Genomic DNA, 27,345 nt, shown 5'->3' on the forward strand with positions numbered 1-27,345 from the left:
TAAATTAATAGCTTAAATGTTATAAATTAATGGCTTAAAAGTATAAATTAATAGCTTAAATATTACAAATTGATGGCTTAGATGTTGAAAGAAGAATGTTGCCGCCATAGCTAAGGGTTACCCCAGTGTGCAACTGCGGGCGAAATGACTATCAACGCCTCGTATGATTTCGAGGCTGTAAAATGGTGATGAGAGCGCGCAAAAGCTTTTGCAGCAGATCTAACACAGCGAAAGGCCGGTAGGTGGCCAGAAAGGCAAGGAAGCGCGGCGCGCAATCAATAAGCCTGCAAAACGCGGTGCGGCTATGCCTCGTGCGCGGCAGCTTCGACTGAGCTTTCAGTCGGACGTTCGGCCGCGTTGAAAGTTCACGAAGTTCGTTTGCTGGTTGTTTGATTGCTCGTTCGCTTGCTCGCGCGCATCTTGCCGCGTTACATCGGATCGTCGTCGTCGTCGTCGTCGTTGTCGTTGTCGTCGTCGTCGTCGTCGTCGTCGTCGTCGTCGTCGTCGTCGTCGTCGTCATCGTCGTCGTCGTCGTCGTCGTCGTCGTCGTCGTCGTCGTCGTCATCGTCGTCGTCGTCGTCGTCGTCGTCGTCGTCGTCGTCGTCGTCGTCGCCGTCGTCGTCGTCGTCGTCGTCGTCGTCGTCGTGGCCAGGCTACGTGGTGGTGGACCTACAGCAAGTGGGAAAATGGCGACCGTGATGCGATATAAATGACTTTGGACGAAAACTCAATCGTGTAAGCCTGGCGTGATTCATTTGAAACATGGGGACCACGGAGTTCTCGGAAGACTAAATCGGTTATCGAATAAGATGATTTCGGACGAAAATATTGCCCGTGTCTAGGACACTCGTTTGATTTTTCATGAAAACTCGTCCTTCCCTTATAGAGATGTTTCAAGAGAGTTGGAAGGAAAGGAGCCGATAGACATGACTGGTATAATCTGATCAATATGGGAAAACTTGACAGTTTGGTCGCGTACTTGCTGGAGAACGAGTGACGGATTTAGACTGGAATTCGATTGTCGACCAACAATCGACTCGAGCTTGAGAATGGATATCTGTAGAATGGACTAATGGTATTAAAAGCTCGCATGAGGTGTTCTTCATTTCTTAGCTGAGTGACGATTGCATTGATCGATGCCTGCTTCGATGGCTTGATAAACTTTCGCAACTGTTAACGCGATAATGCATTTGTACTTTGAAAGGAATAACAATGCCAAGTGCGATTGTAACATCTTGTCGCTCAGCTGGATGGGCAAGGTGCCGGACGAGTCACCGGAGGTACGTGACTTACTCTTTCAACGATTCCGTGTATTTTTCAGTGTTAATTGGAAATAATACATTACCTGATACATTACAATGATGTAAAAGAGGTTCATACTATAATAATTGATATATTATGGATTTGATTTAAATTACGTAGGAAAGTATCGAAATCACACTGTGTATCTGTTGTATGCAAAGTGAATTGATAATGAGACTAAAACTGTTCAAGAGAGAGATTTAAATATTTTATTTTCATAACAAAGTACGAGAATAATTAGATTGAGTGAAGAAAATGATCAAAAGGTTCGATTAAGCATAAAAGATTTTCATCATTCCAGAATTGATAGTAAATTCTTTTTACTGGACATAAACAAAAAGAAAAAGATGGATTAGACAACAAGAGGTAGATACGTTTATTTGAAGCAACGTTTCATGTTTATTCTATATAGCGTAAAAACTAGTAAACTTCATGAGCTCCAAATAGAAAATTATTTTATTCTTCCTGCTAAAAGATGTGTACCATACCGACAGAATGAAGCCTAGCCTAAAATATCGTTCTAACATGTATATATATACTAACATATATACTGCTACATATAGCTATATAGCCGAATCGAGTCAATAATCTCAATATGACACGATAAGATTATGCCAACGGTCACACTCAGTATCAGCAAATGCTATAAAAGCCGATATATTGTGTTTTCACTATGGTAATTTTCTTCAATTGTTTTTTATTTATTGATTTTAAAACTACCAAATTCGCCAATATCAGCTCTAGTTTTGGCAACACACCAAACGCGAGTCATTAAACACAAACTGATAAGTATCACTTTTCACTATGATTGGCGTCATTAAAACTCTAGGTAATATGGTCTTTGCGTTGAATGTAAGCAGACCATTCGATTCATCATTTACTTCCTACTTCTACTTTCCCTGTTTTCAACTAACGTGAGACGAAATATGATTAGCAATTAACTACAGTAGTTATGGCAGCGTCTCAAAGATACATATCACACAGGATAAACATAGCAGTTATAAGAACCGCGTTCTGCTACCGTACGTAGAAACGTCGAATCAATTTATCATTATTTGTTCTGTGTAAACCGGTTAACTGACATTGGACGCGGCATGAAATTATCGTACCGATTCGTTCCTAGGCTGTTGCGTCTTTCGATCGAGTTTCCTCGACAAGAGCATCAGATCGAATTTACCCCGTCTCGCATCTTTTTAAAGTGTTTTCAAGATGAAAGTCTTGTGATTCGATGATTATACTTTTATTAGGAAAAGAGGGTGGTATGGATTTTCTTGGACAATTATAATTTTGCAAGAAACTCACTTTGATGATTTGAATAATAATTAAAATAAAAGAGGGAGATACGTTAAATAATAATAGGTATTTATATTGCGGATAAATTGATTCTTAGTTACGACTGACTATACAGGAAAAAATATTAGGATATATTAAATTCAAATATGATATTACTTCGTTACAGATAATTTAAGTATAATTACATAATAGATAATTTCAATCTTTATCAGGTACATACATACATACTTAAATTCATCATCTCTAAGCCTATTCTTAAGACTACAATATATAATTAGAGATCAAAATACTTGATTGTTTGCAGCGGTAATTTTTGTTTTAAAAAATAATTGCTTAGTGATATTTTATTTTTACGAGTGACTGCGAAGAACAAGATTAAAAACGTATATTTCAATTATTTGCCTGGCACATAGTGATGAACATAACTTATAGGTAAGCATTAGCATACCCTTTAAAACAAAATAACTTTTTTAAGATTGGATCAAACGATTTGATGTCTTTTTGAGAAGTTACAAGGATTAGTTTATTTAATGCTGCGTGAAAAATTTTGAAAGAATTGTAACTGCTCGGAATCGTGGAGGAAATAGTAGAGGTGAAATTTTTTGGCTGAGTCTGTAATGAAAATTAAAAATATGTCGAAAGTTATCCCGAAAATTTTATCACAATCGGTTAATGTTACCGTGAGCTATAAAAATGATGAAAAATGATGAAAATTGCAGTTTTCCACGACTTTCGACCTATAACTGTACTATTATGTTTAAAGATTTTTACATCTATCGGCATCCACCAATTGTTTCTGCATCGACAAATTTCGATGAAATTTTCATTGTTTCGTTGTATTGAATAAATTTTCATTACAGGTTCAGAAAAAAAGTTTGTAAAAAGCGTCCTTTATTATTTTTCTCGCGATTCCGAGCAATTACAATTCTTTCAAAATAAATATTTTTTACGCGTCACACCGTTGTTCGTTTCTAAAGAAGTTATTCCTTTTCGAGGGGTGCGACAATACTTCTGTTCAACACTTTATATGTAAATAGAAACTTGAAATAATAAATGGAACATTCAACAACTATTCTCCATGTAAGAAACGGTTTATGATCAATTTTCATACTCGGCTTTCTTAAAAACTAAATCTCGAACGAAAAAATGTTCTTCTATATTTTCTTCTTATTTTTCCATAAGGAATCACCTTACGCCCGTTTGTATGTACGTGTTATTTGGTTTGTTTGTTTGTGCATTCTCTAAAAATATATTTTAATGATAAAAGATCTTAGACCTACCAATATAAAACTGGCTAGTTATGCAGCAGTTTTCAGCGTCCTGTTTCAATCTTTTAGCCAAATTGTTGACCGATAGATATGAAATGGATCAAGATTATTTCGAAATTTTTGTAAAATGATAAGTAAAATGATATATCAGTATGTGTATAACATGTGATTGACTATTTTATTGGAGTTGCTTTGTTGATTTGGACCGATACAGCTTTCAACGGAAGGCCATCGACATATTCATTAACGTTGCATGCAATATTTTCAAATGATACACGTGAGTGAAAGTCATAGATTCCGTGCGAAGCCTAACTCTTTCGCCATCCGGTTAGTAGGAAAGAATATTTCCTTCGATTTTAAAAGAATGTATAAGTGTAGAGAGACCTCGTTGCTTTACGATCCTATATAATGATACCAGCGAGGATTTTGGGACATGGCATCACAGCGTAGTCGAAGAAATTGGAATTCGTCGCGACAGAGCGGAGACGCGTACGTCACATAGAAACGGCTTAAGTTGGTCAAGGGAGCGGGAAGTTCGAAGGGGTGACGAAACACACATACATGTGTATATTCGTATGTAATCAAATCGACCAGGCAAAGATGAAGTTTGTGCTTCGTGTCTCGAATAGTAGATCTCTCTGCGATTCAACAAAACAGCCATTTCTCTCTTTTTCACAAACGTAATTTGACACATACGAGCAATTCTTGAAAGGACGCGTGATGGAATCATCAATCACAAACTACGAAACGTTTCTAACTTAAGCGATACAATATTTATGGAAAGTGAAATGCTTGTGTTGGAAGTAAGTGAAAGAAAGTCGGATCTCTTTATTCGTTTTTTCCTGTATGACTTTCTTCCTAATTAATTAAATTAATATCTTTAATTAAATTATTACCTTTTTATACAAATATTAGCTTCGATGGAATCCATGGAAAAAAATTACGGTAAAGATACAGTTTCTGTACTGAATTTTCGACTTATTTTTTTAGAAAAGTCACTCCCCACAACTGCAAGGACACACTCTGTAATTAATTATTTGTAGCGGTTAAATCAGATATAAAAAAAAAAACTATAATCGTCGAAAGACATTTCTTAACACGTTCAGTGCGAGATCGATATATGTATCGAGCGGAAGATGCGCTTGTGTAATGAAGTTGGAACATATATGTATCAAGCGGCCTACGACCGGGCGACGGCCGCTATAGATCTTTATGCTAGATCTCCTATCGCCTTCTAATCATCTTCCAACGATCTCTGTTTTGTTTCTACAATGTCTACTTGTCAACTACTGTTTCTACTGCGTTTGCCTCCAGAAACGGATCGGTAATTAAATCTCGTGTGTTATTCTTATAATACAGACCTAATTTGTGTCTTCATTTAATTAATTCATTCTTTGATGACGAACTCGGTACATGTATCGACATCGTTGTTTTTTAATTGATTAAGTTGATTAAGTTAATAATTTCAACATTAAACAAAACATAGGTAATTATTGAGTTCATATACCTCGCCGATTTCAATGATTTTCGAATATATTGTCAGGAGCATGATTCTGAACAACTTTTCCCTATACGTATAACCATCGCTGGGCCTTAGTTTCCGAAATTTTTGCAAAAAACTTTTGGTACCACTGCAGTGAATGCTGCCAATAATTGTGCGTCCGTTGTAGAGTATGCCCCTTGGAGCAGCGCAACGGCGCGGCTATCGGATAAAATAACGCTTAACCCAAATGTAATTCTTATTTTTTGCTTATAGTTTATATGTATAGGTTAAGTGTCATTTTATCCGTCCACCATGGGCTGCCCTTCAACCAAACTAACGAATACGCTGTCACTGTCATGCAGTTACCGATGAATTTCCAATGTATGGAAAGCGACGGAAAATATATAGTGAGTGTAAAAGTGTACTCTACTTGTCGGAGGGATTTCATCGGGTCAGATCGAAAAATCGTTTAAATAAACCATTCGATCTTTTCCGTTTTCGATAGTTTCGTTCTTCGATAGAAGTAACACAGAACTTGCATACTTGCTCTTGCATTTACAATTAATGTAACGCGAATATGAAACCACGAGTCGTTCTTAACACTATCGAAAATTTATTGACCCAATTCCTTTTGGAAATCCATTAAGACATGTGGTTCTATTGCTCTTCGTCTTAAGCCTTAAGCCAGCCTGATTCTTTTTCCCCCAAAATTGCTGCTTTCTGCGCGAACAAATTGACATTTCCACAACAAAATGTTCTTTTCGACAAAACGATTCACAATTTCATGATAGCGAAGAAATGCTGAAGATTATGAATGGAATAGAAAGCGCAATCGCGTTTCATTTGAAGAGTGTTGATCGCCCCCTAATTAGATACATATGTACTTCGTAAACTATTGTGAGTTACTCGGATCTAGTTTATCCTATCGATTAAAAGGATATCGTATATCGGATGCGGTTTTCATTGTGGGTTGATAGAAGACTGATAAGTTTCTTCGCAGGTAGAAAAATATTAAGGGACGTGGAGAATTTTGTATGGTTTTATTCGAGTATACTTGTGATAATGATGGGAAATCGAGAATATTGAAGCGATTATTTGATTGTTATAATCGCAGTGATGATGGTACGCAAAACATAGGAGTAAAGACAGCGAAAATGAGAGAAAGACTTCCGGAAAGATATTATCAAAGTTTAATAATCACGATCGTAATAATTAAGTTCGTTAGGTAGTTGATTGTTAATCGATTGGTTAGTTAAATATCAGAACAGTCAGGATAGAATCATCCAACTAGATTAAATTACTTGTAATTACTAATTTGATTATTAATTGATTTTTAATCAATTGATTATCAAGGAAACATAAGTTTTAATATCGTTTATTATAATTAACTAATTAATTAAATTCATTAGCTTTAATTAGTTAAGGAATGTGGCCAACCTGTTGATGTGTCACGTATTCTCTGAATTTGATGATTTTGAAATACGTTATGAAGCTCAGCATACCGAACAACTTCTTCCTATCAATATAACCGACAGTCGGTCTTAGTATTCGAGCTATACGCAAAAATATAGTTTTTAAACTGGATTGGATTGGTAGTGGTACTAATTCGGCCGTTGTCAGGCGGTCGGCTAGCATTTAACTGCATAATTACTTTAAAGAATAATTGATTAAATTCGTCGTATGTCAATAAGAGTAATAAAAAAAGATGAAAGACGTGTGGAAAAGAAAAGAGATGTTAATGTTTTGCCAAGTTCCTAATCTTGGAGCATATAATAAAAAATTAGCAATTCAGTGTTGGAAAATGGTGTTTAAAAGTTGGAGCGATTCTTTGTCCGGCTAGTGAACGGTCTGAATGGTTATAGTTGGTTGAAATCTGTCTCGACGACGCGACGGCCCTTATTTTCTTCTTATTTTTTGTAAGGATTCGCGCTGGTTGGAGTAATTACATGTACATAATGACAGGTCCGAGGGTGAAACCCTTGTAACATTGAATACCCCGTCACCTAACGCAGCCGCGCTTAAGCGGAAGGGTTACGTGCCAACGAATAGTAATACATACCAAGCTATAGTAAGTAGATTGTGTTAGTAGACACGTAGAATGTAGAGCTGTGTGCGAGTTCACGCAATACGGTGGTGGCGTGAGTGTAAATCCATCCAATATCGAGAGGAGTGGCGAGAGCTGGCCGAACGCAAATTTTTCTGGCTTGCTGATCGATCGTGAAGATTATTATTCCCGTTTCAGTTTAAGGAATGCGAACGCCAATGAATGAAAGCCAGTGAAGAACATGGCCATTGTTATTGAATAACGAACTAGAGCCTGATACGAATTGGATAGAAAATTTAGCGATGCAAATACGCGGTTATGTGCTTATGTCGATATCTATTTATTTTACTTTAATTGTCAGTAACAAAGCATAAGCCGCATATTAATGTTCGTATATTTTTGTTTTTATTGTATAATATCTATTCAGACACGAAACAGTAGAAAGAGTGTCTTGTAAGTGTTTTTGCCCGAATTGAACTGTTCGATTACTATTATCATCATTATCAAATAGATGATATCATGAACGAATTTGTTGACGTTTCATTGATTAAGAGCTAAACTTTGCTTATACGATTGCCTTGATAGTAATAAAAGGCAATGATATACATACGTACGTACATACGTACATACATACATATCATGTACTGTTATATGACATGATAAACTACGTTCTATATTATTATTAGAAACTGCGAATGGGGTAAGATACATATAAACTTGAACGTGTGCTTGTTTAATAGTATTTTTTAACGGTCCGTAAAATGTATACCAGAATTTCATGCTCCTATTTTACGACATGTATGTCGAGTTCCCTCTTTCCTCTTTTATTCTCTTTAATTATCGTTACACTGTTGATTTGAGATTCTATGCCTTTGTTAAGCAGAAGTAAAAAATAATTTCGCGTTCAGCTTAAGAAAATAAACTCTCTATTCGAATAAAATTTCGATACAAATTACAATGTAGACACTTGATAATTAGTAGAAATGTTTACGTAATTAATGTCATATATACCTAAGTAATATAACCGCTCGAAAAACAGCACGAACTTATGGGATGACCTAATACAATGCTTAGTATATATGCGATATGTCGTAATTTATGAATTACGATACTCTTAACTAAAAATGACTAATCCATGTTATAAAACAAAAGATATGTTTTGAAGGAAAATTTTGTATTACAGCAAGTATGTAAATTAATTCCAAAGTTCGGATCTTCTGGTATTTATAAATTCAATTTATTGCATGACATATGTTGATTTCAAATTATTCATTTATATACATAAATATATACGCGTGGATCAGTACGTGCTTGTTTGAATTTATGCATAATGAATTCATAAAAGCCCCTATACACACGTTGAAACATGTTGCGATGCATACATCTTTTATGCTTTTAGACTTTTAGACTACGATGGATTTTTAGACTATGGAAACGTGAGCCTCTCATGGTTCACTTCATAGCATCGTGCGGTCTCTTTGATGCGGATTACAAATGGACGCGTTGCGCAATACAACGGGTAGAAGGAAAGGCAGGCGCGCGAATCTGTACCATGGACACTGCTATAGAGGGTGGTACCAATACCGAATGTAATTTATAGTAAACTCTCGTCATTGTATTTTGTGTTTCAATTCTTGGGCGAACTTTGTCCAATAGATTAATAGATGCTGAAAAGTAGAACCATTCATATATAAATATTTCTGTAATCACTCTATTCGTTCGTTTTTAGTTCTTTTAATAAGGCGGAATTAGAAAATCTATTTCTCTCAATTGACCATCTCTTTATTCATTAGTTTTTGTCTTTAATTTTGCATTTTTTATAATCAACATACCTCCTATCGTTGTGGTAGGTAATAATACTGAAGTCGGAAAATAATCAGACATTTGGGAACACGTGTTTCAACACGTATTGATACGACAACACCACAAATTACGATCTCATGAAACCTAGAGTTGTCGGTGCATGCATCACTACATGTTTTAACATTTCGTCCATTTTCCTACACCAAAAAGATGATGTTTCTTGTGAATTTACTTTCATCCAACACTAATTTCTTGTTATAACCTCGTCGCGCGATAATGGCCATTAAATAGTGTCTATGTTAGAACTGCTTGGAATATATAATGCAGCGACATATCGCTTAAAACACTTTACAATTCCTAATTCCGATACCGGTAGGTGTGAAAATCGATGCTCGCTCGAATCTTCTCTTCGTACGCTTCGTAGTGTACGCATTGTACAGAATGTATATCATGTACACGTATGTACAAAATAGGTTATGTATGTATACAATCGTGTGGATCGTATGTTGAATCAGAAGTTTGAAATAAAAACTTGTTTCATTTAATAATTTAATCCACTATTTTAACGTTTTCAGTTTCTTGGACGATCGTTTCAAAATATTGAATTACATTACCAACGTGCACTCTACTTCTATGATGTTTTCAGAAATATCAACGCAGAGTAACAAATATTAAGAAACCATCAAAACCTGCTATATGCGATTAAAAGTGTAATATATCCTTCAAAGGATTTATTCGATATAAAACATACATATTAATTTATTAATGATAAGTGTATTAGTCCAATAGTGTGTTAACAGTGTTTAAAAATTATAAATTAGATCTATATCTATGATTTAGATCTTCCGATAAACACGAAGTAAACGGCAATAATGGCGGTTTCTCTTGTATTTACCAGGACGACGGATGGAAACTGGACCGTACAAATTACTACCAGGAAGGATGGCTGGCCACTGGTAATGCTCGTGGTCTGGTGGGAGTGACTTTTACTACATCCCATTGTCGAACGAGAGCCACAGAACTTCCGCTAAGGGCAAATTACAACCTTCGAGGCCACCGTAGCGAGGTAAGTTTTGTTTCGTCTCGCTCGCGTATATACATTTTATTTTTCCCCTCTCTCTTTTTTCTGATCCACGCGACCGTAGTGAACACAATGAAAGTGCGATGTTCACAACAAAGTGTAATTTCATTTTCTCTGTACCCCGTTTCCGAGCTACTCAAGCGGTTAATAAAAAGCGTTGACCTTTTTAATTCCTGGCATATTCTTACGATCTCTGTGGAAACGATGTCAGCCTGTGAGAATATTGATTTAAAATGTTTCCGAGTCAAGGTCGCAAGTGCTTCCCTGTCCAAGAATCAAACTTAGCTCGGCTCACGTTCGAAGACTTTCAGTTAGAACCGCAGTTAATTCTGCTTAATTACTATTGATTCTCATTGTTATAACAGAGGCTCCTCAACTGAAACTTGATACAATAGTTTCTTGTTTATAGCGAATAACGAAACAATTTTCTCTAACCAATATACGTTGTATTTTATATACGTTTTTGGTATAATCAAGAGTGAAAACGCAGCGTAATAGAATAAAAAAAATCAAGTCTTTCCAAGTTAGTCTTAAAGGTGATAAACGTCAACAACGCAAGAAATCCTACTAGCTATGATGTTTTAAGATGTTTAATATGTTTAAAATATTTTTAATCAGTCCACTAACAACCGCTAACAAAAGTAACTGAGATGATCAGTAAGTTAACTACGTTGATGTACCCGGTATACTACACATCGTCGTGTATGTCTGTCAATCATATTATCGAAACCATATAAAAAGTCACGACGAGCGTAACAACGAACATTTATATGTATAGCGGAAGGTATGGGTAGTCTGAGGTATAGATCCATGAAAAGTATAGATCTTGAAATAGGCACATTTGGCCCAGCTTATTGTTTATATGAACAGCTAAAATAAGTAAATTATTGATTAAATTGTACGTGTTAAATATGGGCATACATATTTTGGAAAATTGGAACGATATATTGCCAAGAAAATAAAAGAACAAAGATGGAATAGTCCTCGAATAATTCAAACTGCGCGTGAATATAACAGCTACCAACGAATCTCCTATTACTCTAGCCGACGTATCCGAGTTTTGTTTTTAATCGTGCTATACGCTTCGTGTTTGTCCATGAGGTGTATATGAGAGTGTAGCCATCCTAGCGCGGTCTAATACGAATATGTCTTGTCCGAAACATGCCGTGCAATTCCGATTATTTCACGTTTATGTAGAATGAAACAGAACCAGAACATACGGAACAAAATAGAGAATGATAACGAGTCAGCGATAAAAACGCCGTATTTATGTTCTATACAGCATATACATATATTGCTGTATGGGTTTTATCAACGGTAATGTAGTCCTTCTGTGTTTTCATACAATTTCTTCCTATTAATCTATTACTATATGAACCAACGTATCGGTACTTTGCAGCCAAAGGAGGTTCGATTTTATGTTTCAACCACGGCCTCTCAATACACTAAGTCACTGGTAGAACACGTTGACAGGTACAGTCGTGATACGAGTACCCAACAATTTTCAATCGGCGAACCATTTTGTGACGCTACAGAACGAAACCCATGAGGAGCTATAGAACATTGTGCTAGCGTATACAGAAGCCAGTCGGTTGCATGGCAGCCCATTAGATTAGATGATGCGCGAGCGCGTTAAATCGAGAAAGAAATTGAAAGGATGCGAGCCATGAATAATACCAATAAACAATAAATAATATTGGATAAAAAATATTTTCGACTCGTACGGAATATTTTGGGCTAGGTGATGTCAGTAAATCGATATTAAGCCGTAGGCTCAGTAGGCTGTTTTAACGAACTGCAACTGTTTCGCAGCTCAATGTCGTGCAATTACATGAAATACATATTTCGCGATAGGTTCACAGCGCTGCAACGCGACGGCAGCGGCACATGTATTTCAAATCTTCCATCAGCTCGTCACATACGATATTTATCAATATTGCCAACGTGCAATCCACTGGATTTTCACTTTCCACGCATCCATTTCTTGTCCCATTTTTACATGTTATTAGAACGTATTTCACCATTCATATAACATTTAATCATCTTTTCGTCGTGAAATCATATTTTTTGATCGCGTCTTTATTTTCGTAGATACTCGAGAACCTACTTAGAATTATATATGTACATATGTACATACACACCTGGAGGGAGTATTAAAGATAAGCACATCATACGCACCCCCATTCTACCATTTATCTTGTCTCGTGGTCTTTACCGTGCTTTACAGATGCAAAGGAAGACGGCTGTGACTGTTCGATACGTTTACTCCTTCGGGAAACGGGCAATCGAAGTTTTGGTCTGACAATGATTCCCGGTGACTGAACATCGCGCCAAAGCGACGAATGTCTCACCGTTCTTATCAGTATTGTCCCGGTTATTATAGCGTTCACCACTTTTTACGGAAGGAAACCTTTTTAACTTTAATACTTTAATATCCTTGGTAAAAATTGTCTCTACTACATTTTCATTGTAATATTTTTAGATTTCATTATGCGTCGTTCAGTAGCATTTTATTCATAGCATAATGTAATAATATAACACACCGCGTCCTCCACATCCTTTTTAAATGTGAATAACACTATTTACATGAATTTCAGTTTCGTGCTTTTCGTGAATCATAGCAAAGGACTAGAACGTGTCCTTTTCATTCACTTCGGTCTACATTTCAGAGTTTAAGGGTAGCCAACGTGGTATCGATCTGGCACGCAGTGCTGTTTCAGGATAGTGGTTCTCAATCCTGTCTTCAAAGATATTCCAATTTCAAGCGCCTTGATTAAAATCGAAATGGCCTTCTTTCATTGTTCCTGTGTATGCCGAGTTGACTCAATGTCAGTGTGTATCATCTAACGTCATTACCTAGTTCGCCGCTCGATTGGTCAGTTCAACAATCGCAAATAACGGCTACCTAATTATGTTTATACGTTAAATTTCAATGATTTGCTCGAGTTTATATACTTTGAACAGTTTGCATTTACCTATACATAGTACGTGTGTATCTGTAAAAATATTATAATTGAAATTAAAAATTTTTGGAAGATCAAACGATATATTATTGTGAAAAAGTACTTGAGATAATGTCTTGAAGAATGTATATTTTAAGCCCAGAAGATGATAATTACTTGTTATGTTCTATTTACTATTTCTATTTGACTTCTAATCTTAAAAGATTATTCCCTTTGAAATTATGTTTCAGAATAAAAGAAATATTAAATGTAAATAATAAAATATTAAATACATCGAGTTATATTTATTTTCTGTATGCACATGGCCAACTTTATTGATTTGTAGCGTTATTTTAATATATGTATCTACTTATGTAGTAAGTAACGATATATACATATTGTGATTTTTACTTTGTACATATTTATTGAACACGTTAATTTCAGTTTCCTCACTCTGTTTTACAAGTGTACAGAATGGCATGCATACACATTGTGTATATGCTCGTAATTTATTAATGAAAACTACAGGACCAGACGATATAATACCATTTATTGATTTTATTTATTATGCTATATTTACCTCTATTATTAACTGATCATTCCTTTTTTGACTCCAAACTCCAAAACAAGTTTAAACAGGTTTAAATATTTGACTCATCTATTCGCTTATAATTACACACAATTAATCGATCTACTTATGAAACATATGCGATACGTTATGAATATTATAAACGTTTGGAAAGTGGAAAGCAAATAATAATAAATCTAATAGTACATAAAAAGTATCGCTAATGTTAATAACTCCTTTACCTACATAACCACCTTATTGTTTTCACCTGTTGCTCAATAGAAATTCCGTTTCGATTTCGCAAAACTTTGATGGACAACTATGGGTTCTATGTCAGTGCACAATACGCTTTAAAATCGTTTTCACAATAAATTCTATTATATCGAGCAAACGAACGAAGAAACGTGAAACCCACCTGTATCTTTCACCGTGTGTCTTGTCAATATGATCGAGCCGTAAACCTGGAGGAATCCACCGGCAATCTAAGCTAATTTGACACAGCAATTTTAAGCGGTATTTGACGGGTTACTTATTTCCACATTTGACATTCCGTCGAAACATCCGTCGTTCATTCGTAACACGAACAGAAACCGTTTCTACTGAGCTGTTGCCCACCAGGATTGGACTACACAATCTTATTGTACAATAAAAAAGAAGAAATGCGATAGGACACGTAATTATTTCGATAAATTTCTCGAGGAATGTAAAATGTAAGTAAACATCGCGCGCAACGTCAAAACCTAAATCTATCTAGACATCTAGACTTCTAGACAAACGAACCCCAGGCGGTGATCGATAGGAAGAGAATCGAATTTTAGCTAACCAGGCCGAAGAAAGCAATCGTGCAACAGAATCATATTATTCTGCAGATAGTTTCATGTATAAGCGGACACTCACAGGCACATGCATGTATTGTCAGTTATTTCTGTTCTAGGCCGTACCAACTACGGTTCAAACCTTTACGAATCAATACCACGATTATACGTGCTAGTTTTGCCATCATAGCTCATTAATCACAGCTTGCAATTTTCACATTCTCTTATTTCTAATTTCACAGCTACCTTGCAATCGTTAAATTGCAATTTTCTTTATTTTCTATCTTCCTTTCCTTTTTTCATACGACTTTTGCAAACCGAATTAATCGTATGGAGGAAATAATAATTATTACCCCCTAATAATTTTAGTTAAGCATATACTATGTGCACGTTATTTAAATAAATATTTAAAAATTAGTTAAATCAGTAAGATTAGTCAGCAAAATACGAATTGTTCAATTAGAATATTTAATGTATATAGTCGATTTTTGCCATAAAAATGCTTAACCACAGAGGTAAAAATAGGTATTTGTTAACTTTCTGATGGGATCTTGTCGTAAAATCGTCAACTTCAACTTTTGTAATAAAGGGACGACTAGGCGGAATGTTAAACGAACATTGGTAAGCATTGGATGCAAGGAACTCGGTTAACGAATTCTATCAAAAGAATACGCCGTTCTGAAGTAATTAATTACGAGGAGCGTCCAAAGTTCAAACATGGGTGAATGGATTATGCCCATGACACGAAATGTACACATGACGCGAAATACGTACTTACGCAGGACGTCCAAATCATTTTAGTTTTTTCGTCCGACTACTGCTGACTGCAGATCTAGCAGACAGATCGTTCCACTTTCAAACTATTTATATTTATTTTAATTTATTTGAAAAAGCGAAGTGACGCAGCACGATAATTGGATCACTGGCATGTGCCGATCGTGAATAAATCTTATAAATCTGGACACTCGGAACTTGACATGGTGTGGCGTGCCTGGCGTCGCGTCAGGCTACGACGCGAGGTCATATTTGGACCTGCTGAGACGTGAACGCCGGGACAGAAAATATATCACGCAATATGGAAATCAAGCCAAAAAGAGTAGAGAGATCTTCTCCTTCCAAATATGTGGCGCATACGTTTACCTTGACATTGAAAAAGACTGACTGTGTGAAAAGGAACATCATTGATTTAACGAAACATGCTTGGCTGAGAAATATTAAATACCGCCGCCTTAGATTGCCGCAGTTTTTACTGCAATGCATTAGACGTTTCGAGCGTTATACAGCAGACATCTTCAGCTTGCAAGATGACAAAAGAATGAAAAAACAAAGAAGGAGAGGTAGAAAAGATCCAGAGTTGCATTATGTCTAGCATGCGATACAAACAGAATGCTGGTGAAGATTGAGAAAAGATCATGGAATGGTACCACGGATTTATGCACTTTCGTTCCTTTTCTTTCCCTTTTCATCGAGGGACGCGACGAGTGTTAATTGACGATACGACGCATGCCTAGTTAACTAATTTCTTAGGAAAAATTGAAGGGAATAGGTGGTAATCACACAATCGGGGGAATGCGACATACCCGACGAAAAAGAAAACAAGATGCAGAGGACATATTTAACTACTCGCGGAGTGTCCACAAAGGATTATGCAACATATATCTAAGCAAAGTTCATGGTATTGAACGAATGCCTGAGTAACTCGTTCGACCGCTGCTTTTTATATTCCGATATAAAAATGTCTAATATACATATGTATACGTATGTATACATTACTCACTTCGAATCTCGAAGGTATCAAAGAAATTGCGTTTGCGTCGCAAACTCGAGGGCTCGTCGCAAACTGATAACCGACTTTGACACCACTTTTTAATAGATTATTAAAATACTAATTATACAGGATTGTCCACTGTAACTCGGAGCCCACGCTCGTGAGAATATTGAGAATGGTAGTGCGAATCTATGAGCTGTTGGTGGAAATACAATTAGGTGAGAACACAGCGGTTTGGCTGTCGCAGGGCTTGAAATTAGACGTCGCAATAAGGAGAAGAAAAGAAGGTTGAGAAAGCAAACCTCGCGTTTCCGTCCAATGATTTTTTACTTCAATGGCGAAAAATGCAGAGACCGAATTGAAATCTTGACTGCAGTTGAAATCTTTTCGCGAGACACTGATCCCGACATTCGGATTATCTTTCATCTTACGAATGTAATACACCTCTCTAACGAAGAAACAAATAGAAATAACAAAACGAAATAAAGAACGATTGTTCATTGTTTGTAAGCTACTTTTAAGATGAGACAAAAGGTTCGTTAGATATATGCTTTGTAGAATAGAAAAGCAAAAAATTAAAAGTTTTGAAATTCTTAAACCTTTTCACTTGTTTCTCCTGCAATAGGCGATATTAAAATAAAATTTTTCGGCAATCATAGTTCTAATATTGCCTATTAAAATAGAATTTTAATTTTGAGAGTTTATATTTGAAGGCTTGATCTTAATTTGCCTATGCCGCGGCGATTTCACGCTTGCTACAAACGGTGATTGATAGTGAGTAAAACCAGTCGCTCAAGGCAAATTACACTATGAATGACGAGGCCTTGGTGTTTTCAGGCTATGTAGAACGAACTGACCCAGAACTTGGTTCGGATTAAAGATTTTCACTTTTGGAATACCGAATCGCCGAGAGCAAAACTTTGCTAACTCGATAGAAAAGAAAGGACTAAGAAAGGAAAAAATACAAAAGAGAGTGAATAATACGATTCATTACCGTCGATGTTTAGGTGACAGATGACTTTAACGAAATGTTGTTTATTATTATACATGTACATTAATGAACTTTGTGTTGCAGGTAATACTAGTGAAATGGAACGAGCCATATCAAAAGTTAGCCTCGTGTGATAGTTCCGGCGTGATCTTCGTGTGGATCAAGTACGAGGGAAGATGGAGCATAGAACTGATCAACGATAGAAGCACCCCAGTTACTCATTTCTCATGGTCTCACGACGGACGAATGGCTCTTATATGCTACAGGGTAATTCGTTTTATGAAATGTCCATTGTTGAACCTTTTGTCGAAAGAAAGTTAAAAGATGCATGGAAAACTTTCCTTAGACATGAAACAAAGGACCCGAAATTCATACGATAACTGAATCTGATCTGATTCGTAACTTTCATTCATATAAATAATAAAACCAACGTATTGCATATCCGGTACTTTGAAATCACAAAGTAATAGGAGATTCGATGTAAATGCTGTGAATTAACGTTGTATAGATCTCGAGTTTTCGAAGCTTCAAGGATCAACTTTAAAAGCTGAGTGTGCGTTTTGAAGACAAACATCGTATAAAGTACAAAGCTTCGGCCTTCGAAGATTAAAAGTAGAAGGCTTAAGGTTTAGCTCTTATGAATTGACTTACTTACATACATACTTATGAATTGTTGACTGACATATTCTGCTCCTTTTCCTTGTAATTAAGTTACTAGCTTTTGAAAAATGATTGTTCATGTGAAACACTCGTTGGAACATTCGAATTAAAGTTAGAAAAGACTATCAATAGAAAATATCAATTTCGTTTACTTCTGATCTTACTTCTAAAATTCTATAATAAGTAACTGCCATGAATTATAAGATCTATAAACAGTTCTTCAAGGTTTGTTTTACAATAATTAGTTTTAGCTATTGCAATATTTCTCCATATTTCTTCTTCTTGCGAAACAATCTCATTATATCTCATAATATCTTGTAATATTTTTATCAAAATATTATAAAATGCTTTTGACGAGAAAGAATAATCACAATTGCGGTACATTATTCTTTCCTGTTTTTCTTTCAACATTTAATTTAAGATAGAAAACGAATAAAGCTCTTCTCCTACAGGATGGTTTCGTGTTGGTTGGCAGCGTTGCTGGTCAAAGGTATTGGTCATCAATGTTGAACGACAAAGCTACCATCACCTGTGGTATTTGGACGCCTGACGATCAACAGGTAAATAAAGGATTACATTATTATGTATGTTAGAACTTTTTGTAGGAAAGACTCTTTACTCTTTCGAGATTCTAGGGTAAGTGATGTGTGGTCTCTCACAGTGTCACAGTCACAGTCCGCTTATAGAAGAAGATCTTTTAGTATTTTAGACAAAGTTACTATTCATTGACAATGGAACGTTATGTCACTTTCCATCGCTAAACTATTTCACGCATGCCCTAAATCCATGTCAATGGTTTGATAATATGATAATATGTCATATCATTGACATTTCATACGCGACTTGGTGTCGCCGGCTATCCACTTTCCAAACATTCGCTGAAGCACCCTGCCGAGGTTCTTATTAAGCCCACGCCCCAATCATAAATTGTGGTAAGGTTAAATAGCGGCAGACTATATCTACCATTATATTATATCACGAAGGTGCATTGCCCCTAACGTGTACATATGTTCTTTATAGAATTCAGACTCATTTAAAATCATCAGGGCGACCCTGCTGAGGGACTAATACAATTAAAAAAAAAAAAAAAATACAACAAAAGTTCGATAATTGTACAAAAAGATCTTCTGCATTTACAATTGCACATTCGTCGTTTTACTACGGGGGGAAGGTTCCTTTGACGCATCGAGAAGCACGACGGCCCGCTGCGATCGAGTAGTGTAACATGATCCAATGTTATATATGTCTGAAACAATGTATCCAAGTACCAATTCAAAAAATATAATGTTTTTACTTTTGAACTTTTAGTAACGCATTTGTACGATCTTTCAGGTTAAAATGAGACCAAAACGTGATATAATTTGAATTATATTTACTTACTGATATGCATTTAAATTATCGTTTATTAAGTGCGCAAATATGCTCCGAATTAAATCGTGTTTGGTGTCATTTTAATTAGAAGAATGTAACAAACATGTTGGTAAAAACTTGATTGATCACAAATCGAAAATAAAAAATGTTGTCTTTTGATTTAAAGGTCTCGGCTTTAAGTCGTGAGCAATAATGTTTGCCAAATGCTTCCATTCTCAGTGCCGCTTTCTCTGTCACTCGCGTTGTCCTTCTGTACGGCACGTCTAAGATCTCCGTTTCGAGGAATTGAAACATTTCCACCTCCGCATAATTTGCAACATTTGGGTCCTGATTTTTGTGCAATTATCACATTACGCATATATTGTGTAATTTTTTCTCGAAATCAGTGTAAACTAGAAATGTGAAAAAAGCTTTCTTAATGATGATAAAAGTTCAGACCGTGTTACCAATCATCACCAATATTTAAGTTGAGGCGATCAAATATCGACAAAGCCGAATGGCTAAATAGTTTCCATCCAGTTTGTCAGTGGATAAAATTATTACACAAATTAGATTCTCTTTTTAACGCATACGATATTGATGTTGATATTCATAGGTATATTTCGGGACAACGGCTGGACAATTAATAGTAATGGACGTGCACGGAGCAATGGTGTCCGAAGTACAATTGGCAGCGGGTGTCACCTCGATGGCTTGGAGTGCCGAGAAGTTTACGATGGAAGAAGGAGATGACGATTTAACGAATGATAGACCTCATAAAGGTACGACGGCGCGGTGTAGCCTATAAAATAATGTGTTTCAACTATTAGAATCGGTATATTTTATCAGCTTAATATGTGCGAATTGTTGCATTCTAACGAGTTATATACACTTATATGTATTATATTATGGTATGTATTATACATACGTACAAACACTTTTATATTATATGCGTAGTTTTAATTTTTATATACATAACGTACATAAAGATTTTTCTTTTAATGAGGAAAAGAACGTTGACAACCTCGCACTTTCACTATCAATTAAAAAAAAAAAACACTATAGATTTTGATGAGAGGAATTAATCTATTTTATAAATCTTAATAATGTAAAATTTCACTTCTGCTTGGGCCGCAATTTATTAGAACGAAATTGTAATAATTAGGTCCCTAATTAAACGATCTTCCGAATAATTAAACGATTGAATTCATTTATCTGAACTGAAACTTAAGAGTTTCACTTAAGAGTTAAGTAATAAGATTACTTGTACGAAAAATGATAATCGATAAACTTCGAAAGTCGTTTGTTCGTTGTTGAGTTCAAAGAAATAGAGTTGCGCATATTGTATAGTGCATATTATATTTAGAATTAATCAATTTACAAATTTCGTATACCGTATCGAAGCGCTCTGTTAATAAAGTTTAACTCTTATAGCTTAAAATTATTACCGAGTCGCATCTGTGACTATATCTTATAACGCAGAGTAAAAATATGAAGCGCAAATTACTATGTTTATAGACGATCGAAATTACGTTCTGGCGGTTTGCCTGGCTGACGGGAGCATCGTTATGCTGCGTTCATTCGACGACGTCTCGCCTATCACGATACGTACAAAGCTGAAAGCTCCCTTGCACGCGGAATGGAGCAATTCTAGAAAATTGTTGGCAATCGCGGGAACGAAGGATACGGATAACGGTCAGAATAGCCCGCACGAATACACGAATCTCTTAAAGTTTTATTCAGTGGCCGGTACCCTTGTGTACACCGCTGCGATACCATACACGCAGGTACGTATCTTTTCAGAACGGCAGCCGCGCTTATCTAACCGAGACATTACGATGGTATACGCGTTATTTCTACTCGTCTGTTTCATATTTATATCATAGTGTGCAGTATCGGCGCTCACATGGGGTCATAACGATAGAAGACTTTTCGTTGCGACCGGGGCACGCGTTCACGCAGCATGGGTGTCAAGGTAATACTCCATTTCTTTTCACAGAAGAGCACTATTACTCTAGCTAATTGTCTTTCATACTCAAGTGTTTGATATACGATGCACACGTTCTACAGACGAGTAGGTTCTCTGCAATTGCTGTCTCGTTTAGCTGTAAGAGCGTCTTTGACAAGGGAATCGAATGTTCAGCAACTTCCATTGCCACCGAGATTAAGAGCATCAGTGGCTGCTCTCTTCGCCAGCACAATAAGGTAAAACGCTATTCCATCTCTGTAAAATGTAAACTGATCATATGAAAGAATACTTTTTAGAATGTTTACACGTATATATTGTTCCTCGTGTCGAGAAACAACAATAAACGGCAATAAACGGCAGTTTTACTATATCATCCAGACTAAATGTGTTCATCGTCAAATTTTAAAAATTGCAAATTGTAATTTAACCTCGATGAAACATGAACGTGTCCAACTATGATCTTAACAAATTTAATTTTTATAGAGCCTTGTTCTATTTCTAATGAAATATTTTATTACACAGTCATACGTAATAGTTCATACATAACAGTCGTTTTATATATTTTAATAGTCGTAATTGAAAGACAACAGCTTTACGCAGTTAATAAAACATAAATAAAACAGTCTAATAATATGCATTTGCAGATGTTCCGTGCCAGAACCAAAGGAATTAAGACGTTTCGTGTCACGTCCACCTCCAGGGGGTGGAAGATTACATTGCACCATGCTCAGACACGCCGTGGAACCGGTACCATGTTATACGCTATATTTGGAGTATCTAGGTGGTCTAGTGCCTCTTCTAAAGGGCAGAAGGACAAGCAAAATCAGGCCAGAATTCGTGATATTCGATCCACAAAACCAAGATACTCTTCAAGTCGTGGAAGACACGTCACAGTGTCCATCGTTTAGCGATGGTTCCGATACAGAGAAAGACACGGCCGACCTGTGTGGATCACCCAGGAACAAAAGGAAAAGCAGGAGAAAAAAAGAAGAAAAATCGAACGAAGAAACCGACGATCTTACCTACGTGGATACCTTACCCGAGGTAAAGTATAGTTGCAATATTTCTTGGAATTTCGCGTTTCACGACGACGAATCATGGTCGATGATCTTTGTGAAAATGGAACGATTTAGGAGTGCACAGCACAGTACAGCGCGGCGCGGCATACGAGTCTAAAAGATACGCAAGATACTTGCGAGATAAAACGCAAACGAGTCTTTATACCTTTTTTTTTCTTTTTTTTTTTTTTTTTGTTAACACTTGTCCTTGTCAGTTGATGTGTAATACCAGTTATCCATATTGAGGTTAGGATATTGTAATCAACGTAGCTTCACTGTTATTTGTGACACCTCTTAACACGTTTTACTCCTCTGTTGGTGCCCCATACACCGCGCACGAGTACTTCTAACTCATTTCAACACTGGTACGGTGCAATGCACTTAAACTCGAGCATTAACGAATTGCGTGATGTAGCAAAGTTTAACGAGCCCTTTGAGCCTCAAGGTGTTGGAAAATCAGTCGTGTGACAATCAGTGTTGCAAGACGTATCTGTTTGCAGCACGCGAGGTTGGTCGAAGTAACGTCCAATATTTGGGGCACGAAATTCAAGTTTCACGGTCTGGCGGATTCGGTGCCCGCCAACTTGGGTCAGGTTACTTATCGAACGTCGTTGCTCCATCTACAACCACGACAAATGACTTTGGTGATGACGGAGCTGCGAGATGACGTGCCTGCAGGTACGTCTATACCATTTCCGTGATCACAAACAAAAATAAAGTTCGTTGATGACAAAACTCGATGATCGATTTTCTCGGTTAGGCCCAGATCCAACGTTCAACCCGAATTTGTTCTCCGAAGACGAAGAAGAATCGTTTCAGGAATTTCAAGCTGCCTCGAGAAACACGTCCGAAGCGCAGCCTCCTCCAATCGCACCAATGACGCCCCGAAACACGCGACTTAATTCCAATCGCCCGAAATCACAAATTTCCAATCAATTTATGACCAACGAGTCTTTACCAACCGCTTTGTCCAGAGTTGACAATTTCGAAAACGAGTTACCTTACGTGGACTTACAAGAAATGGGCAATCTGTACGAGAACTTGAGAACTGCGTCCACAAACACTTACCGAACTCCACCCAGGCACAATCCACCGAGATGTTGCGACGTACCGGCTCTTCAATCTCCGAAAAATGCGGTCGCGCCCACGCAGACTATAATCGCAACGTCGAACCCGGGTACCGATTACTCGAATAACATTCAGAGGATGAAAACCGCCCTTGCCGATCAGCCAGGACTCGTCTCGAAGAAGGAGCTCGAGAATAACAAATTTAATCAGATTTCTCAGGACGATAAAACTGTTTTAACGTCTAACTGTCCATCGACTATCATTCCCATGCCAATGCACAATGGACAGGCCTCGAATACAGAAGCATCGAGCAGTCATTCTCAGGGAGGTGTCATCGTAAATGGTCTGAGCACAAACAACAGCTGTCCTCCTCAGTCGCAAACAATATTTCTTAATGGACTGCACAATATCGCATGTTCGAGCAACGTGAACGAAACTCAGGGTAAAAATAACCATAACGTCAGCAGTTCGACAAACATTAGTCAAACACCGTATCAGGCGAACTCGAGCAATCAACACGGAACGAATAATGGTCCTTTGGGCAAGAATGGTATACACTTGTCGAGCAATCATTCGCCGGCCTGTTCTTATCAATTCCCAGAAAACATCGATCAATGTATCGGACAGTCTTGTTCATACTGCATTACGAGATTAAAAGATCCCACAAAGTTTCACTCAGAATCGTGCGGTAAAACAAACGCAAGTCAATCGAATACTTGTAATTCTACGACCGACCGGGTCGATGAAATGCGCTTCATCGACGAAGAGTGTCGCGGCGAAGCAGAAGCGTTCGATCAGTCGCGAGGAGTTCACAGAACTCAGACGGTTGTCAGTATCGGTCCACTCTGCGTCAACGACTCTATAGTCAGAAGTTGCAGTGTCGGTTATTTGGACATGGTGGACGCGCAACTGGTCCCTTGCGATATCGCCTTAAAAATGCTTAGAAAAGAGGCACCCAATAAGAGGTTGGTTTTGGTATCGAGAAAAACCAAGAGGAGGAAAAAGAATAAAACTCAACAAGAGATTGGACAGCAATCTTCAAAATCACCGAGACTTCGTAACTGTGGCAAATCAAAAAGTTTAGACTCTAGTGACATATTTCCGCCTAACGAACAAATATCATTGCCACCAAAATTGCCTGAACACGCTGAAGAGATTGTAGGCGCTACGAATATCGAGACTGTCGAAGACAAAAGTAACAAACCTTTGGAGAAATTACCAGACGCGACAGAGATGCCTAGGGAGTGTACAGAATACGTTACAGCCGCCAGTATAGTTAATTCTGCTCAAGTTAAATCTACACGGTTGAAGAGTTGTAATTCTCCTGCCAGGTGAGCCGATATTAGGACCACTTACCGAGGCTCGTTATTCTGTGATTGGAGTTAGGTTGGGGTTAGGTTGGGGTTAGGTTCTATTGGTTTTATTCGGCGATTTCGTTCTTTACGGAAAATCTTACCAATATTTGTTTTAATTTAAATTTGTTGAATTTAGAATGCATGCAAACTGAAGTTTTCACATTAATAACGCGTGCTAATATTCCAGAGTATCCAGTCCAAGTGGTTCATTGGCATCATCCTTAGACGGTCTTGCAGCTCGACTTCGAGATTTCGATGAAAGTCATTCTTTGCCACCACCGTCACCTCGTCCATCCACCAGGCAAATTACATTATAAGATTTGTATCATTTATTCGATAAAAAAAACAACCTTCCACCGACAAGTAACATTTTCCTTAGATTACCCAGAAGTTCGCCCAGTAGCCCAGCGCCTTCGAAGAAAGGTAAAAGACCAGCATCTGCTTCGCCAATTAGAAGAAGACTTTTATCGAGTCCTTTGTTAAGTAGAAAAGCACGAAAAAGTCGAGGCGAGAGTTCAGACGAGGAAGGACTTTTACAAGACGATTCGTCAACGAATTACAGAGATCTCGAAACGTTTCAAAAAGCACAGTTACGACAAAAGGTAAACAAAAAGAGGCTAGATATTAATACCTGCACATTACAATTCAACCATAAATTCTATAAAAATATTTCGTCTCGGAGATTCGAAATATATTACACTGTCATTCAATTATGCTGTATTGTTTATTAAATAAACAATCGATCGATTACACAAAGACTAATCTACTTTCAATTACGATATACAGTTAAAGCAGAAAGGAGCAGGGATATCTGGTAACAAATCAGAAGCAGTGCGGCGGGAGCTTGTGATGCACAATAAAGCACCTATGTGGAATGAATCCAGTCAAGTATATCAGCTTGACTTTGGTGGCAGAGTAACTCAGGAAAGCGCTAAAAACTTTCAAATAGAATTCAAAGGGCGACAGGTATAGAAATAGTAAATTTGAATGTTCTGTTTCACGTGATCAAATAACACATTTTCCTCGATATTACACTAGGTCATGCAATTTGGAAGGATAGATGGAAACGCCTATACATTGGATTTTCAATATCCTTTCAGCGCGTTACAAGCATTTGCCGTTGCCTTGGCTAATGTTACACAACGACTCAAGTAATCGTTAGTCACCGGTAATTCATTTGGTAATTCAAGTATGAGAGTCACTTCTTGATTTCTTGCTTCGTAATTGATTAGTAAGATTATTTTTCAGGTTCGCGTGTGACATTGTAAAAGCGAATTCTAAGAATATCGCTTGGAACGTATGCTGTAATTGCATAAATTATTCGTCCAAATAAAACCAAAAGAAGAAAGAGAAGAAAAATGGCGCGAGTGTTAGGAAGGCTAAAAAAAAAAACTGTAACAATATGCTACACATAGTAAAAAAGAGAATACAAAAGACACTTTTAAATATAGCTTTTGAACACGTTATAGAGCCACATGTCTTTCTATTATTAAGACTACTAGTGACGAACTGGAATAAATCATTAAGTAAACGAACAAGCGTTCAATCGCGATACAGAGATCTTTTTATGGAAATCTCAAAGTTGAGGGAATCTCATAGCCTTGCAGCGCCTTGTAACGCGACAGAAAAGATATAAAGAGAAACTTGAGAAAAAGGAAAAGGATGAAGGAGAAGGAGAAATAAAGGGGGAAGTAGAAGAAGAAGAAGAAGAAGAAGAAGAAGAAAAAGGGAAAGGAGAAGCAGAAGAAGAAGGAGAAGGAGAGAAAGATAGAAACGTAAAACCTGCCGAAGGCCTTACGCGAAAGTCTCTCGAATCAACACCTTCAAATTAAAATAACACGATACGTCAGTTCGCAGAATCTCTTTTTAGCAAATGTACAATTGAGAGTGATTTGAATTTGAGCGGAACACAAAGATTTTGTGACAAGGAACCGTGGTAAAAAGGATAAGATTTTGTTGAAATGCTTCTTCGTCGTACCGTCCAAAATATTTCGTTTCTCCCAACTTCGAGCGCTGATTTTTGTATAGTTTATGCGACACGTTGGAGTCTAGTGATGCTGTTGAAAGTTCGTCTCGTTCATTTTTGCGGTCCGCCGAGTATATTCGAATTTTATATACATATATATAGACGGGCTCGCATAACCATGCGAGTGTTTCATGTTGTTCGATTAAATGTTTCTTAAGGCGTATTGTAAAATGAAAAAAGCAAAAAAAAAAATAAATAACGCTAAATGATATAACGTCCGATCTGTGCTCGTTCTCGCCGAAGCACGGAAGACGAAAAGGGCAAATTGAAGAAGAAAGAAAAGACCAATTAAAAGAATGTAACTAGACAGTGCAAGAGGGAGAGTATTCCGCCAGTATGCCAGTGTGTATACGCAACAAACTAACTGTCGTCTGTACTTAATCCATTATCGTTGTATTTCATTCGCCTAATTATAAGTAATGTGAACAAGACAGAAGGATGAAATGAAGAAGGAAAGAAAAAGAGAAATATCGATTTCAGGCCTACACGAAAAACGCTTAA

The 27,345-nt window shown here is 37.0% G+C and overlaps 1 protein-coding gene across 5 annotated transcripts; it reads left to right on the forward strand.

The window, feature by feature from the left end:
• Positions 1-276: 276 nt before the first annotated feature.
• On the forward strand, positions 277-26,576 carry LOC126870592 (tubby-related protein 4). Of its 5 annotated transcripts, XM_050628412.1 has the most exons (18): positions 280-1,280; positions 8,790-8,961; positions 10,092-10,259; positions 17,205-17,374; positions 17,443-17,625; positions 18,471-18,578; positions 19,985-20,150; positions 20,887-21,155; positions 21,255-21,343; positions 21,439-21,573; positions 21,982-22,381; positions 22,896-23,073; positions 23,156-24,794; positions 25,006-25,119; positions 25,198-25,420; positions 25,605-25,784; positions 25,857-25,986; positions 26,067-26,576. In XM_050628412.1, exons 5-17 carry the CDS (start codon positions 17,605-17,607, stop codon positions 25,971-25,973), a joined length of 3,639 nt encoding a protein of 1,212 aa, XP_050484369.1. In that variant the 5' UTR covers positions 280-1,280; positions 8,790-8,961; positions 10,092-10,259; positions 17,205-17,374; positions 17,443-17,604; the 3' UTR covers positions 25,974-25,986; positions 26,067-26,576. The 5 variants fall into 5 exon arrangements, with proteins under 5 accessions (XP_050484368.1, XP_050484367.1, XP_050484366.1 ...); XM_050628410.1 differs by lacking the exons at positions 8,790-8,961; positions 17,205-17,374 and having other exon boundaries at positions 279-1,280; positions 25,857-26,007; XM_050628409.1 differs by lacking the exons at positions 8,790-8,961; positions 17,205-17,374 and having other exon boundaries at positions 279-1,280; positions 25,857-25,998.
• Positions 26,577-27,345: the final 769 nt, after the last annotated feature.

Source organism: Bombus huntii, chromosome 10, assembly GCF_024542735.1.
Source record: "Bombus huntii isolate Logan2020A chromosome 10, iyBomHunt1.1, whole genome shotgun sequence".
Classification (NCBI taxonomy): domain Eukaryota; kingdom Metazoa; phylum Arthropoda; class Insecta; order Hymenoptera; family Apidae; genus Bombus; species Bombus huntii.

What these genes read in the sequence shown, in the direction of transcription:
- LOC126870592 (XM_050628410.1), top strand. Translation starts at nt 1,185, where the DNA reads ATGCATTTGTACTTTGAAAGGAATAACAATGCCAAGTGCGATTGTAAC. An exon ending in GCGAGATGACGTGCCTGCAG is followed by an intron (nt 23,074 to 23,155) that starts GTACGTCTATAC and finishes TTTCTCGGTTAG; the next exon opens with GCCCAGATCCAACGTTCAAC. An exon ending in AGTTGTAATTCTCCTGCCAG is followed by an intron (nt 24,795 to 25,005) that starts GTGAGCCGATAT and finishes CTAATATTCCAG; the next exon opens with AGTATCCAGTCCAAGTGGTT.